Source organism: Scyliorhinus canicula, chromosome 17, assembly GCF_902713615.1.
Source record: "Scyliorhinus canicula chromosome 17, sScyCan1.1, whole genome shotgun sequence".
Classification (NCBI taxonomy): Eukaryota; Metazoa; Chordata; class Chondrichthyes; order Carcharhiniformes; family Scyliorhinidae; genus Scyliorhinus; species Scyliorhinus canicula.
Window position 1 is genome coordinate 32,193,693 of NC_052162.1, and position 16,377 is coordinate 32,210,069.

Below are 16,377 nucleotides of genomic sequence, written 5' to 3' on the forward strand. Positions count from 1 at the left end.
GTGTATGACTTGGAGGGGAACTTGCTGCTGCTTGTATTCCCATGCGTCTGCTGCTTTTGTCTTCTCGGTGGTACAGATTATGGGTCTCGAAGGTGATGGTGAAGCAGCCTTGGTGAGTTGCTGCAGTGCATCTTGTAGGTGGTGCACACCACTGTCACTGTGCACTAGTAGTGGAGGGACTGTATATTTAAAGATGGTGGATGGGGTGCAAATCAAATGGGCTGCTTGGTCCTGGAATAAACAAACTCAAAGTTTGTTGTTGTTGGCTGGTTGAAAATTCCTTTCGAGATACTAAAGGAACAGCTCAAGCGTAGTTAGTTTCTTGGACTTAAGTTGGTTAATAAAATGTGTTAGTACTAGCTTAAGTCATAGCACAGATTAATGTGATAAAAACTATTTTGTGGAAAGATTCTCCATGAAAAAGGCTAATGTTGTTTCAAACTCGTTCTTAGCTGGCTGGAGTCACAATTCAGCCTGTAATTTAGCAGAGTATGCAAGGGTGTTCACAAGGATGACCGGAGTAGGAAATTGAAATACAATTCAGGTGTCAGCAAAGTGTGCTTTTACGAGGTGTGACTCAAGGCATAATGAAAGGTACTTTACTTTGGCATTTTCAGAAAGAGATGTTTCTTTTTCTGAATGATATCACTTAACCTTGCCGATCACTTGATCCATAAATTCAAAATCCTTATTTTTAAGGGTTTGTTCAAAAAACCCAGAAAACACAGTTTCCAATCCTGGCCTCATCCAAAGTTCCTTTTTGCAACAATACCAGCAGATAGCGATCACTGACAGGATCGTTGCTGGTAATTTTTCCACTCTATCCTGTGGGTACTGCTGTCCTAGCCGAGGTTGGTTGCTTCAGCATACACAAAGAGAAGTGATGCCATACCAGACCACTAAGCTACAGTCTGGGAAGTTCCAATATATCCTGAACAATAACCTCCCAAAGAAAATAAGCAAAATTCCTCCCTTTTCTTTCACTCGGTTATTTTTTCACTTTCCACTGAAGACACTAGGTGGAATTTAATTGTCACGTGGTAGGCCTGTTCACCAGCTGGAGAGCTGGTGGAAACCCTACCATGGTCATTTCTGGGAGCCCCATTAGGATTAAGCCCCAATTCAGTAGCTTGTGTGACTTCTTGGCTCTACCAGGAGCAATTTCCTGGTGCAGGGTGGGTATGCTGCGAGAATTGCCAGTCATTCAGAGGCTGGCTATTCTCCAATATCAGCAGCACCACCAGAAACAGTGGCCAGTGCTGGTACTGCAATGGAGTCTACTAGAAGGCTCATCGCTGAAGCTCCTGAGTAGGGCAGGACTACTGGGGCTAGTCAGTAAGGACCTGGCAGGCTTGGGGTGAGATGGTATGGGTGCGTTGGGGGGTAAGTTTTTGGGTAACATTTGTAATGGCTCAGCAATGATTATTTGCATCAAAATTGAAATCCTTTTGGGATGAAAGAAACTAAACATTTTTTTGGTGATCATCAAACTTTCTTTAAATTGGGGAATAAGAGAAGAGCAAAGGAAGTAACCTGTTGTATTTTGGGGCTCATGGTACAGTAGGAAAGAACACAAAACATTTCTCCCTCCAAAGATGCTGCCAGACCTGCTGAGTTTATCCAGCATTTTCTGTCTTTATCTCTGCTGATTCTGTTGGATATCTATTCAGTAGAACAGAAAGAAATCCCTCCAGAATGATTTATCTCTCCCATATCATTCAGAATGATAAAACAACATGAAGATTTCATGCATAGTAGCCTTTTGTGTCTGGGATTGGATATTTGTTCTGTAGGTAGATCAAGCAAACACTAGAGATGAAGCTGGCCATAAATCATTAAGCTGTTTTATTTCAGTTTTATTAGCAGCAAGTGAACATAGAGAGCAATAGCAATGATCAGTTTCATTTAGTTGAATCTCTACAATTTTTTTTGAGATTGTCCAAAATTAATTAGCACACAATACTGCCACATACAGGTCAGCTCCTGCAGCCTAATTTCCTTACACATTTTGTTAGCTGACCTGCGGCACTTCATTTCAAAAATCAACACCTGACAGTCCATTTTATCATTCAGCATTTAAAACCAGAAAGAAATTGGCGTTGTAGACCGATGACCTGCGTGTTCAGACACAAGGTTAAAATAAAACATCACAAGGTCTCTTTCATCGTCCTAAGAGCAAAGTGGAAAACATGCCTTCCCAATGTAGCCTGTCAAGATTAAAACGCCTAAGTAAAGTACAACTGATCCTACTACTCCCGAGGCATACTCTGACTAACTTTTAAATCAATTGCGCAGAACATGCAGAACTCCCCATTTAAAATATTTCATTCTTTTTCACTGAAACTTTACCCAATAAGAAACTGCAAACTAACATTGGGAGAAACTTACACCATCAGCCATTTCCAAGTTACTGACTTTGAAATCTTGTGGTGTCTCCTGCAGCGGTTTTAAAGAATCTTCTCCCCTGCACAAAGCAAGTAACCAAAGTTGGATCAAAACAAATCACAAGATGAACATATTGGTAATTTCAATAACTGCAACATTTTTATGAATGAAAGGCTTAGATTATCTGTATTCTTTCTTCTACATTTCTATTAATACATTAATATTTTAAAGTGCTAATCTTCTCCCCATCAAGCGTATCAAGAAACTGCACAGAAACTGGCTGTAACTTTAGTACTTCATTCAAACAGTCATTCATTTTTGTTAGCTTGGACAATGAGTATCAGCAGGTCTTTTGGCCACAGTTCTTGATAATGATTAGTTCCCCAATTTTCTGTTCAAAACTGATGAATTATCTTTAATAAGTCCTCTGTTATAAAGATATCCCTAGCTAGCATAACTCTAAAGCGAGACCAAAGAACAGATACTTCTCGGTAAGTTTTTGGGTAAAGTCTGTAATGGCACGGCAATGGGTATTTGCATCCAAATTGAAATTCTTTTGGGATGAAAGATTCTAAACATTTTTTTGGTGATTGTCAAACTGCACGCCCATAAAAGGTTGACCTAGTATACAGTATAAAGTACAATTTCTCTAAAACCACTATAAGGAACAAAAGACATAACCTGCAGGCATGAGTGCCCTGATGGTTGTATTCAGCTGATATGTACGAGGTAAATGAATGAAGAACAGCAACGGAATTTCTGATAAAATAGGAAAGGAATTTGAGCTACCTAAGGCACATTAAAATCCCGATTCTTACCCATCAACCAAATCCACCTCCTCTTGTTTACCAGTGTTTTCATCTATAAACAAACAGTAATATAGTGTTATTTGTGGTTTCAACAGAAAAATAACAGTTTCACATTTAGTGATCTGCAAAAATAGTTAGCACTTGAACAGCGCAATCTTTAGAGGAAAATATGATGGGCAGGCTATACCATCAGTAATGCACCAAAGCAAAGCAACTTTGCAAGCGGCAAACAATAAAACTTGGAAGTATACCATGGGAGTCAGATTGGCAATTCAATTCATGACCACAGTAAAAGAATGAAATGCAAACTTATCTCCAGAAGGTAACATTTCACTGCTTGAGCATCGTACTGGTGTTGGAGCAAGGTGAAGGTTAAAATGTTCCCATAAATAACCTAAACATTTTTTGGAAAATAGCCTATTGGTAACACTGAGGCATCCTTATTAAAATGACATTTAGTAAAAGACAAAAGAGTGGAATTATTTTTTATTTATTTTTTTTTTAAAAGAAAAATTAAGTCATTATTCTGTTCCAAAACCCATATTGACTCCTTGGTCACTCATGCACAGTGACTCGAGGAGACCAACATCAGTGTGTGCACAGAAGGTACAGTTTTCAACAGTGGTGGATCCCACAGTTGACACAGCTGTGAATGAATTTAACAGCCGCTTGCCAATAGAAACACTGAATAACTTATTTACTGGTAAAATGCAACATCAGAATAATACCAACATCAACATTGCATTTATATTGCACCGTTAACAGTAAAACATCCCAATGCATTTCACAGAAGCTTTTATCAAACCTAAATTAAGCACAAAGCCACATACGTACTAAGGTAGGTGGCCAAAACATTTGGTCAGAGGTAGGTTTTAAATAGTATCTTAAAAGGAGGCGAGGGGTAGTGGAGTTAAGAGAGGCAATTCCAGAGCTTAGGATCTTGGAAGCTGAAAGCAAGGCGATGGTTGGCAATTAAAATTAGGGATGCTCAAGAGGCCAAAATGAGAGAGGGCACAGAGATCTCCGAGGGTTGTGTGGTTACAGTATACTAAAATGTATAGGGAGAAAGGTGGCCAGGGAAGGATTTAAAAACAAGGGTAAGGATTTCCAAATTAAAGATTTGCTTAACTAGAAGTCAACGCAGGACAGCAAGCACAATGGTAATGGGTGAATTGAATAGGATGCAAGTTGGAATGCGCGCAGCAGTTTTGGAATTCATTAAGAGGCTGGTAAGGAGTGCATCGGAATAGTCCAATCTACAGGAAACAAAAAGCATGGATAAGAGTTTTAGCAGAAGAGCAGGGGCAGGGGAACATGGGTGATACTCTTGATGAATCTTGTGGTCATATGTTTACTTTAACAGGACATCAATCTTGCAACAATCTGATTCAGCCGTACGTTGTGACCAGGGAGTGGGATGGAGTCAGTGGCTTGGGAACAGAGCTTTGAGCGGAGAGCAGAGACTAAAGTCTTCACAATATTTAGTTAGAGGAAATTCCTGCTCATCCAGTACTGGATAGTGTATAAGTAGCACAATAATTTAGAGAGTAAAAGTTATGAGTAGTGATAGTGTGGTACAGCTGAATGTTGTCAGCAAATATTAGGAACCTGCCACTTCGTTTTCTGATGTTGCTGTCAAGAGGAAGAGGTTACACTGATGGGCGTATTTTCTTTGGAATGAAGGTTCAGGAGAGATTCAGAAACAGTTGTACAGTAGAATAAAATATATAGCTGGAGGTCACCTTAATATCCAGAAGCTGCAGGGAAATACAATACCGGAGAGTGAATCTCAGGCCAGGATCAGGACTGTACCTGAAGCTGAAAAGCCAGTATGAATGATAGGTCAGTCACAGGCTCCGCAGAGAGAAGTGGCGGTGGGGAAAGAGATACAAGCTAGTCAAAGTAACTTAAAAATTTAAGCAACAAAGCTGAATAAAAACACAAAAGCTAAGTCTTACAGTCGAAATCTTGTCTTTTTTTTCAATTTAGAGTACCCAATTATTTTTTCCAATTAAGGGGCAATTTAGAGTGGCCAATCTACCTATCCTGCACATCATTGGGTTGTGGGGGTGAAATCCACGCAGACATGGGGAGAATGTGCAAACTCCACACAGTGACCCAGGGCCGGGATTCGAACCCGGGTCCTCAGCGCCGTAGGCAGCACTGTGCCACCGTGCGGCCCTCGAAATATAGTCTTGATGCCCAGAGATATTCAGGATTGGAAGTCAAATTTGAGAAAATAGCCAGTGCTCATTGCAGATGGCAGACAACAAGCATGGCCAGGGAATGGGCAATGGTAGTTTAAACTTCTGCAAGTTCTCGTTTAACATTTTAATGTTGCTTTGTGTTACGGTTGGTAAGTTAATGCGGTCTGCAATCTCGTTGCAAAATTATTTTTACTGTTGATTCCTAGGTGACCAGATTATCAACATTTTGAAGCGGCTCCTCCCTAAACTCCAAGCTGTGGTCTTTCCCTCTCACCTCCTTCCAGAGCTTTGCCCTCTGCCTGCAAATTACTGAGAAAGCTGCTCCTGTCTTGCTACTCTCCTCACGAGAGTACAGCAAGGATACAGGACAGGGAAGTGACAAGCAGGAACATGCAAAAAAAAAAAACGAGTTGGAGCAGACCCGCCTCATCACTTCTGCACCACTGGAGCACCAGCTTTCAATCAGACCTGGATCTTGAACAGAAGCAGGTATGCGTGTAGAAAGTTACATTTTTCTTTTAGATTTTTAAAGTTACTTTATTTCATAAGTTATTTCATTTATCAGTGTGGGAATTTTGCAACTTTTATCTCAGTTGAGAGTGTATAATACTTTAATATTTAGAGCAGTTTGTTAGTGCAGAGCTTCTGAGTATCGCTGAAAAAAAAGGGGCACATGTTGAAGCTCTTCAGTTTACACTGATCAGGACATTTTTAAGAGTACCAAATGTAAAGGGAATAACGAGATATACTTCATGAGAAGTGAGTGCTAGAGGTTTGCTAGGGGGCTCTGATTGTTAGAGGCATGGCCATGGAGAGTGCATGGACCACAGTATGTGACATTGTCCAACATTAGATGTGATTCTGCGTTTGGACATTATTTGCCAAACAATCCCCAATGTGCTAGGAAATACACCAATTTAAGATTATCAATCAGGCTCACAGTGTTGCACATTCACATGTGCTAAAAGCTACACATATCAATACACAGAAACCCATTCTTTGCAGACAGGAAGAACATGTACACACATTGCACCTGTTTCAACTAAACAAAATAGGCAACAGCCAATCTCTGGTTCATTCCCCAGGGAAATGCCTTGACGAGCATCAGCCCTGCCTGGTTTGAATTTAAACAAAGCTTGGCAGTTAACTGTCAGCTCACTCCTGTTGTTGATTGATAGAGGTGTTTCCACCTCATGATTTTCAGGAACACAACCAAAACTTTCTAAGTGAGGACCTACTGTAGCATTTAACTGATTATTAGGACTAAATAGTACCCACTATAGGAGTGAGGGCAACAGTGAAAGAGGGACGATCGGGAGCAATAAATTGGGAAGACCAAGAATAGAGATACACTTTGAGTGCCCTGGGGGAAACACTAAGAGGGGAACTAAACTACCAACGAGGGGGGCAGGGGGAACCTCATGTAAAAAAACGATGTAAATAAGAGACAAACTGGTTTGTAAATACCAGATACACATCAGCTGTTACTCTGTAAAAACTGGAAAACACCAATAAAAATATTTTTTTATTTAAAAAAGAAAGTGCCCTACGGGAGCTTCCCCCTCAGGAACCATCTTGAAAGCCCAAAAAGATCATGGAATCAAACTGGTTTGGACTGGAAGTACAGATTAGCCATGATGAACTGAATGGCAGAAAGGGCTGGATACCCATCTGCACAATATATAAAATTGCCCCTTAAGCGTCGAAAGATGTGCAGGTTAGGTGGGGATATAAGGTTACTGGGATAGGGCATAGTGGGCCTAGGTAGGGTGTTCTTTCAGAGGGTCGGGGCAGACTTGATGGGCCGAATTACCTTCTGCACTGTAGGGATTCTTTGCATTCTATCTCCGGCATGCAACCTTAAATCAGCATGTGTACAAACGTAGAAACTTTAAACGGTAAATAAAAGCTTTACTGAAGCCTCACAACATACGAATGATGGAAATGAAGAGCTGTAGAATAAAGGCTGCATGCTACCACTGAATTGCGAAAAGACAAGTAAAACCTCATGGTTTAAAATATGTCTCTAAAGCACCATGTGCTGCATGTAGCATTTGGTTATACAGATCTAATTCCCAGTCTGTGCGGGGTTAAATTAATCGCCACATTGCAGTACTGCAATTAGATTCCATACACCTGAGCCAGCAAAGGGAAAACCAAACACGGCGTCCAATTCTTGCTCACCCCCTACTATTGCTGCTGGGAAGGGTACACATATGAATATCAGCTGCAGAGAGATTTGGATTTGGCTAAGGAACTCACTGCGTTGCAATACGCTCCTGACACATAACGCCTTATCTCATATTAAGAACTGTCACTGAATGGGATACTGGAAGGCTGCCAATAATTTATAATCCTATACCACAGTAGGAGACAGCACCTTCAGGACTTTGAATAGCGTTAAAAACAGAAAATGCTGGAAATACTCAGAAAAGCGTACATTTCAGGTCAATGATGACCCTTCCTCACTTTTAATGAAGGAGCATAATCAACCTAAAACATTAAGATAAAAGCAAATTACTGCAGGTGCTGGAATCTGAAATAGAAAATACTGGACAATCTCAGGTCTGACAGCATCTATGGAGAGAGAGAGAAGGAAGCTAACGTTTTGAGTATTGACAGTCAGAGAGATCTTGGTGTACAGGTCCACAGGTCAAAGGGGCAACACAGGTGGAGAAGGTAGTCAAGAAGACATATGGCATGCTTGCCTTCATTGGTCGGGGCATTGAGTATAAAAATTGGCAAGTCATGTTGCAGCTGTATAGAACCTTAGTTAGGCCACACTTGGAGTATAGTGTTCAATTCTGGTCGCCACAATACCAGAAGGATGTGGAGGCTTTAGAGAGGGTGCAGAAGAGATTTACCAGGATGCTGCCTGGTATGGAGGGCATTAGCTATGAGGAGTGGTTGAATAAACTTGGTTTGTTCTCACTGGAACGAAGAAGGTTGAGGGGCGACCTGATAGAGGTCTACAAAATTATGAGGAGCATAGACAGGATGGATAGTCAGAGACTTTTTCCCAGGGTAGAGGGGTCGATTACTAGGGGGCATAGGTTTAAGGTGCGAGGGGCAAGGTTTAGAGGAGATGTGCGAGGCAAGTTTATTTGTTTTTTTTTTACATAGAGGGTAGTGGGTGCCTGGAACTCGCTGCCGGAGGAGGTGGTGCAAGCAGGGACGATAGTGATGTTTAAGGAGCATCTTGACAAATACATGAATCGGATGGGAATAGAGGGATACAGACCCCATAAGTGTAGAAGATTTTAGTTTAGACGGGCAGCATGGTCGGCGCAGGCTTGGAGGGCCGAAGGGACTGTTCTTGTGCTGTACTTTTCTTTGTTCTTTGAGTCTGGGTGATTCTTTGTCAAAGCTAGACTTGAAAGATTAACTGTTTCTCCCCATAGATGCTGCCTGACCCGCTGTATATTTCTGTTTTTAACTTTGAATTTTCAGCATCGGCAGCATTTTAATCTTTGTTGAATAGGGTTACTTTGAGGAAGGTCAAGATCACTTTCAAGCAATGATTTGACATATTGCTTGCTGCATGGTTTCCAAAAGGCCTGTACATTTATTATTCAACAGCAGTGAAGACTTTAAATCTGTTCAGCACAAAATATTCAGGTAATAATCAAAAATAATCAAACCTAATTGCGTTTGCAGGAGGAAATAGCAATCAAATATAGCATGAAGGGTGGACATGTATCTGGATGGTACTTTGCATTTTGCAAAGACCTCAGTTTTTTCATTCCAAGCTCCCCAAAGGCACTAACTCGTGGATGTAGTTCCTCAGACACCTATAGCTCTTCAGTATCCCGGCCAATATTTATTCCCCCTTCAACATCACAAAAAGTAGCCTATCTGATCGTTATCACATTGTTGATTGGAGCTTGCTGAGTGTCTATTGGTTGCCATGTTTCCTACACGAAAACAGGGACTACACGCCAAAAAGCACTTAATTAGTTGCAAAGCGCTTTGAGATGCCCAGTGGTTGTGAAAAACACGTATAAATGGAAGTTCCTTACTATTAATCATGGGATGCCCAGCAAGTGTCAACGATAATGAGCAGCCCAAGAATATTCAGTTATATCCTCTGTTGGTGCCCACATACGAGTACTTTCAATCATAGGGGGAGACAGTGGCATGCTGGTATTGTCACTGGACTAGTAATCCAGAGAGCCAGAGTATGCTCTGAGATTCCAGGTTCAAATCCCGACACTGCAGGTAAAAATCTGGAATTAAAAGTCTAGTGATGACCCTGAAAGGAGGTTCTTACCTGGTCTGGCCTACATGTGACTCCAGACCCACAGTGGTTGACTCTTAACTATCCCTGAAGAGCAATTAGGGATGGGCAATAAATGCTGGTACAGCCTGCTACGTCCCATGAAAAAAAGTCAATGAGCAACTCGCAATGAGGGATAAGGACCCCGGAAGTGTGGAAGATTTTAAGTTTAGATGGGCAGCACGGTCCGCGCTGGCTTGGAGGGCATGTTCCTGTGCTGTACTTTTCTTTGTATGTTGGGTAGCACATAGGGCTGATTTCTCCCTTCACGAATTTGAAGATATAGAACTATTTAATACCGGCACTTATTCAACACAAATCTACTGGACAAACCTGGGACCTTGCTGCCCTGCATGACTTAATACCAAACCACATCATGCAATTATTCACCAAGCCTGCAAGGCATCTTTCAACAAAAGACCACCCAATCAGAACTTTAACTAATGGTGAAATGTACCACACAGAGTAATATGGAGTATAGGGAGCAAAAGATTTTGAGTCTTAGACAATGCTGATCTCAGCCATAGACAACATGTCACTGAATCTTTGGACTAGGGTAGAAAAGGTTCCATCTCCAAACTGATGCCATCCATGTCAAATGATCTACCAAGACCTTTCAAGTTCCCATAAAGAATGGCCATTTGGATAAGGTATCAAAAGGCAGCTTTAATATCAAATTTTCCAACAGGTTTTTTTGTTTAAAAATAGTCAATGGTGAAATTTATCCTTCAACCCATCCTTTTAAACATATATTCTACTAAACTGTCCCAAAACCAAATATAATCTTTACTGTTATCTTAGTTATCTCTCAATATTTTCTGCAAACTTTATAATTGCTGATTAGAGCATGCCTAGAAGACACATCAAGAAATTGCCTTCACAGAAATTCCAGTCTGTGCACTCTTAGTTCCCCCCAACACAGCCATGCATTCTACTCCCATCTCAGGAAAACTGAGGTCAAGCTGTTCATTCTGTGATGCTGACAGGGCAGTGGCACAAATTGTCCAACAACTGAGGGCAATTCTCAATTCACAACATATTGTTTCCTTGGCAAAAGTTGTTGAACAATTTTAACATTAACCATGGCAAGTGCCATTTAACTCACTATGATGCTGAAATCAAACTGACCCAATGTACGCTACACAGACCAGGATGGATTGAGATTCAGCCGGTCACTGAACTGGTAAACCACAAACATAGAACATAGAACAGTATAGCACAGAACAGGCCCTTCGGCCCTCAATGTTGTGCCGAGCCATGATCACCCTACTCAAACCCACGTATCCACCCTATACCCGTAACCCAACAACCCCCCCCCTTAACCTTACTTTTATTAGGACACTACGGGCAATTTAGCATGGCCAATCCACCTAACCCGCACATCTTTGGACTGTGGGAGGAAACCGGAGCACCCGGAGGAAACCCACGCACACAGGGGGAGGACGTGCAGACTCCACACAGACAGTGACCCAGCCGGGAATCGAACCTGGGACCCTGGAGCTGTGAAGCATTTATGCTAACCACCATGCTACCCTGCTGCCCTCAGGGCAAACCTTGGGCAATGCTCTGGGGTCCCAGATTTGAATCTCACCCAGGTAGATAGTTAAATTTGATTTGAACTCCAAACTAAACCTCATCGAGTTAGCTGATCTCAGCTAGGATGCCAATGGGTGCCCTAGCCTGGCAGGTATCTGAGAAACCAAACGCTTGTGCAGGTTACAATGGAAGATGTGCACGAGGGGTGGGGGATTTTATAAACCAATAACTATTTATGGGGCAATTCAGTAGAATATACTTTCCCCTTAAAATGACCTATATAACAGTGATAAGTCATTCATCCATTGAGAGGCACTGTGGGACGTCCTGCAGATGTAAACACAAGTTATTTCTTTACTGTGGTTAACTTGTATTTAAAATAAACACAGTAAAATCTCACAATTGCAATTCTCCCAAGGAGCTCGCATAGGAAGAGAAACTTGAACCCCTCTCTCCTTCAAATAAACTTAAAAGAAGCTTGGAGCGGGTTTCGATGAACCACCTGCAAATGCAACGCCTCAGACATTGAAGACACTGTCAATCGGGCACCATGGAATCCAGGACAAGATTAGCTGACGGGAGTGGTGCAAAATTAAGAAAGTGCGCGCATTTTGCTTCTGGGACCTAGGCCAACACAAAGGGCATTGTCCCTTTAAGAGCAATACCGAGCGCTCTCTCTCCCCCAGACAGCTAATGTGCTGGAGGTTGCTGCCGACATAGGTGCAGTGTGTGCCCCGCTCACCTCCCAATAAAATGCATCAACTCAAGGCCAGCCCCCAACTCCGGAGAAAGCGCCCCTCTCCCCCGGGTTTCACTCACCTCCATACAGCCAGTTCTCTTCATCATCATCGTCGTCGGCGTCCAGGCCGCCGCCGGGCGCTGCCGTACTCTCTGCAGCCGAGCTGAGCGAATCCATCTCGGTGGCCATACTTGGTGACGGTGGAGTCCACACAGATTGGCTGGGAGTGAGGGACGAACAAACGGAGCCGGCGCGCAGCCCCTCCACCCCCCCCACTCGCTCGGTCAGACGCAGACGCCGCTGCCGCTTCGCTTCCTCCGCCGACTGGAGCGAGTCCACCCTACCGAGTCCGCGCCGCCATCAGCTCCAAACACTCCTCCGCAGGGTCATAGCGCCCGCCCGCCTGTCACCTCCCCCTCTCAGTCATGCTCCACTGCAAAACATAGTCAACTTTTAAATAGCCCTCTCAATCATACTCCACTGCAAAACACAGTCAACTTTTAAATAGCCCTTTGATGGTACAGAACTGGAGCGCTGCTGTTTTATATATATATCGTAACTTGTTGTTCCCCCGTTACTAATAGTACATTTCTAGGTATCCCGATGAGTGCAAGACGAAAAGCTTTGATGGCGTGTCTTCATGCAACTATCGACTTTACAGCTCTAGCCAGTTTAATTATTTTGCAGCAAGAAACATTCCTGTTTTTAATGAACTCTATTTTGATGCAATCCGCAATGCTGAGGATAGGGAACAGTTTAAAATTCAGCAAAGAATTTAGAAGGAGAAAATAGAAAATAGTGAGCTAGCTGGCAACAAATGCTGACTGCAAAAGATTTTATAGGTGTGTAAAGGGCAAAAGATTGACAAAAAAACCCTTTCAGTCAGAAACGGGGAATTCATAACAGGGAACAAAGACATGGCCGAGGAACTAAATTTGTACCTTTTTTCTGTCATGAAGATGTGAATGATGTACTGGAAGTTTAGAGAAACACAAGTTTCAGTGAGGAGCTGAAGGAAATTAGTATTAGTAAAGAAATGGTTTTGGGGAAAACTGATGGGATTCATGGCCCTAGAAATAGTAGTTCAAAATTTTCCAAAATATTTTGGAATCTGAAATTGTTCCTCCAGATTGGAGGGTAGCGAATGTAACCCCGCTATTCAAAAAGGGAAATAGAGAGAAAACAGGGAACTATAGACCACTGAGCCTAACATCGATAGTAGGGAAGTTGCTGGAGTCCATTATCAAGGATTTCATAGCACAGCATTTGGAAAGCAGTGATATAATCAGACAGTCTACACAAAGTTACAAAAAGAGAAATCGTGCTTGACAGATCTACTGGAATTCTTTGAAGATGTAACCAGTAGAGTTGACCAGGGAGAACTGGCGGATGTGGTTTATTTAGACTTTCAGAAGACTTTCGACATAGCAGACTACTATGTAAAGTTAAAGCACATGAGATTACAGGTAGTGTCTTGAGATGAAGAGAAAAGCTGACAAGAAGCAAACAGTGTGAATTAATGGGTCTTTTTCCAATTGGCAGGCAGTGGCTAGTGGGGTACTGCAGGGACCTGTGCTAGGTCCTCAAATGTTCAATTATATATTAATGATTTGGATGAGAGAAATCATTTTTAGATGATTTCTTGAATAGGAAATTTATTCAAGGGTATGGGAAAAGGCAGGGGAATGGCACTAAGCAATGCTGCTCATTTGGAGAGCTGGTTTACATACGATGGGCCAAATAGCCTCCTGCACCGTAACAGTTCTGTAATTTTATGATACAGCATAAAGAATCAACACCTCATTATCAACCCAACAGCAGAGGTCCTAGACTTCAATCATTCTTGAAGACAATGAACAGCGCTCGACCAAATCTGCATGGGGCATTTGGAAGATGAGGGACAACCCTAAGTTCAACTATAATCACGTGTCCCAATACTTGGAATATATCACATGCCCACTAAGATCTTTTGTGAGAGGTACCTCACGTCTCCACTCAACATCTCAGGAGACAATCATATTCATAGTCAAATTGGACATCCCAGCCAACAACACCAACTCCCGATATTTCCAGCTGCAAAGGGGCACCAGACAAGGATGTCCCCGCTGCTGTTCGATCTAGACATCGAACCATTAGCAATTGCTCTCAGAGCAGCAAAAAGCTGGAGGGGGATTCAAAGGGGCAGCAGGGAGCACAAAGTCTCACTCTATGCAGATGACCTGCTCCTCTACATTTCGGACCCACAAAGCAGCATGGACGGAATCATCGCGCTCCTGAGTTTGTCGCCTTCTTGGGCTACAAACGCAACCTGAGCAAAAGCGAGATCTTCCCGGTACATCCACAAGTAGGGAGGGGGCAGCACTGATGAGACTGCCGTTTAAACAAGCCCTACACAAATTCCACTACGTGGGGATCCAAATAGCCCATGACTGGAAAGAGATCCACAAATGGAACCTCACCAGTCTGACAGAGGAAGTAAAAAAGGACCTGCAAAGATGGAACACACTCCCACTCTCCCTCGCAGGGAGAGTCCAGGCGATCAAAATGAACGTGCTGCCCAGGTTCCTCTTCCTACATAGATCCGCCCCGATCTACATCCCCAAGGCCTTTTTCAAAGTACTAGACAAACTAGTCACGGCGTTCGTATGGGGGGGGGGGGGGGGGGGGAAGAATGCTCGGATCCCAAAGAAGGTCCTACAAAAAAACTAAATCTAGGGGGGCGCTAGACTTCCCAAACCTACAATTCTACCACTGGGCAGCGACAGCCGAGCGAATAAGGGGATGGATCAAGGAGCCAGAAGCCAAGTGGGTGCGGTCGGAAGAGGCCTTCTGCAAGGGGACCTCCTTCCGGGCCTTCACCACGGCGGCACTCCCATCCCCACTCAAAAAACACTCCAGCAGCCCGGTGGTGATAGCCACCCTCTTGTCCTGGAACCAACTACGGCAGCAATTTGGCCTGACCAAAATGTCAGACAAAGTTCCCATCTGCAACAACCATAGGTTCACACCAGCGCTGACTGATGCCACCTTTAAAATGTGGGGACTGAGGGCAGCACGGTGGCCTAGTGGTTAGCACAGCTTCCTCACGGCGCTGAGGTCCCAGGTTCGATCCCAGCTCTGGGTCACTGTCTGTGTGGAGTTTGCCCATTCTCCCCACGCAAACACGGGGAGAATGTGTAAGCTCCACACGGACAGTGACCCAGAGCTGGGATTGAACCTGGGACCTCGACACCGTGAGGCAGCAGAGCTAACCCACTGCGCCACCGTCTGCCCTACATTGAGTCCACTTAACAAGAACTCGTATGAGTAGGTTCTTCCCCGAGGTGGAGGATAGATGTGAATGACGCCAAGGAGGCCCGGCCAACCACGCCCACATGTTCTGGTCTTGCCCCAGCCTTGCAGGGTACTGGACAGCCTTCTTCAAGGCAATGTGGGGATGAGGGTGGAGCCATGCCCGAAAGTAGCAGTCTTCTCGGTAACAGACTAGCCACATCTATTCCTGGCGAGGAGGGCGGATGCCCTTGCCTTTGCCTCCCTGATCGCCCACCGTAGAATCCTATTCGGCTGGCGGTCAGCAGCACCACCCAAAGGGGCAGACTGGCTGTCCGACCTCTCAGACTCTCTCCAAATGGAGAAAAACAAGTTCGCCATCCAAGGGTCAGATGACAGCTTCCACAGAACATGGCAGCCATTCACCCAATTATTCCAGGGGAAAGTAGCCGAGGCAGGGGAGGGAGGGATAGACCGGGGGGGGTGGAGTGGCAGCTAAACCTAAGAGAAAAGAAAGGCGAACCACAGGAGAAGGGGAGGGGAAGGGGGAAGAGGGAGGAGACAGGGAACAATAAAGGGGAACCGGAGAGGTGGGGGGGAGGCAAGGGAATGACAGCCAGAAGGAGGGCACGGGAAACAATAACAAACTTGGCAGCTACAGGAGCAGAGAACAAGGAAAATCCGGGTGGAAGACGGGACGAACGGCTGAAGCGGAGGTGATCGCGAGGCGACAACGGCAGCAGAAACCGTCCGGGAGAAGCAAGCGACAACACCAACACCAGATCCATTCACGTATCGCCCTCTGTAATTGTTCTGTAATTGTTTCCCCGGCGCCCAAATGTATATGTACCTCCCCCAGTATCCCACCCCCACAAACAGATGCCTACTTATGTGCTAAAAACAATATTGCAAATTGTACAGAGCTGTTGTTGTTGAGCTAGCACATAATACCCTACCAGTTATTTTATTCATACTTTTTTTGATTGTTGTTTGTTTTGTTTTTTTGTGCGTGTTCCCTTCTCTTCTATGTATATATATATGTATTCTATTTTGTGTACATAATGGTAAATATACTTTGTTCAGAAACCCAATAAAAACATTTATTAAAAAAACATTGGACATCACATTATAAATTTTTCCCATCATACTATAGTT

At 43.6% G+C, this 16,377-nt stretch overlaps 1 protein-coding gene across 5 annotated transcripts in view; it reads right to left on the reverse strand.

The window, feature by feature from the left end:
* The window catches only part of LOC119952381 (pre-mRNA 3'-end-processing factor FIP1-like), a 53,841-nt gene extending 41,505 nt beyond the window's left edge, over window positions 1–12,336 (reverse strand). For 3 of the 5 annotated variants that reach the window (XM_038776089.1, XM_038776087.1, XM_038776090.1), the window contains exons 1-3: window positions 12,033–12,336; window positions 3,204–3,246; window positions 2,389–2,464 (exon numbers count right to left, since the gene is read on the reverse strand). In XM_038776089.1, coding sequence (XP_038632017.1) covers window positions 2,389–2,464; window positions 3,204–3,246; window positions 12,033–12,141 — 228 coding nt within the window. In that variant the 5' untranslated portion in view covers window positions 12,142–12,336. The remainder of the gene's footprint in view (window positions 1–2,388; window positions 2,465–3,203; window positions 3,247–12,032) is intronic. The other 2 variants (XM_038776088.1, XM_038776086.1) reach the window with 1 other exon arrangement.
* Between the last annotated feature and the right edge of the window lie 4,041 nt (window positions 12,337–16,377).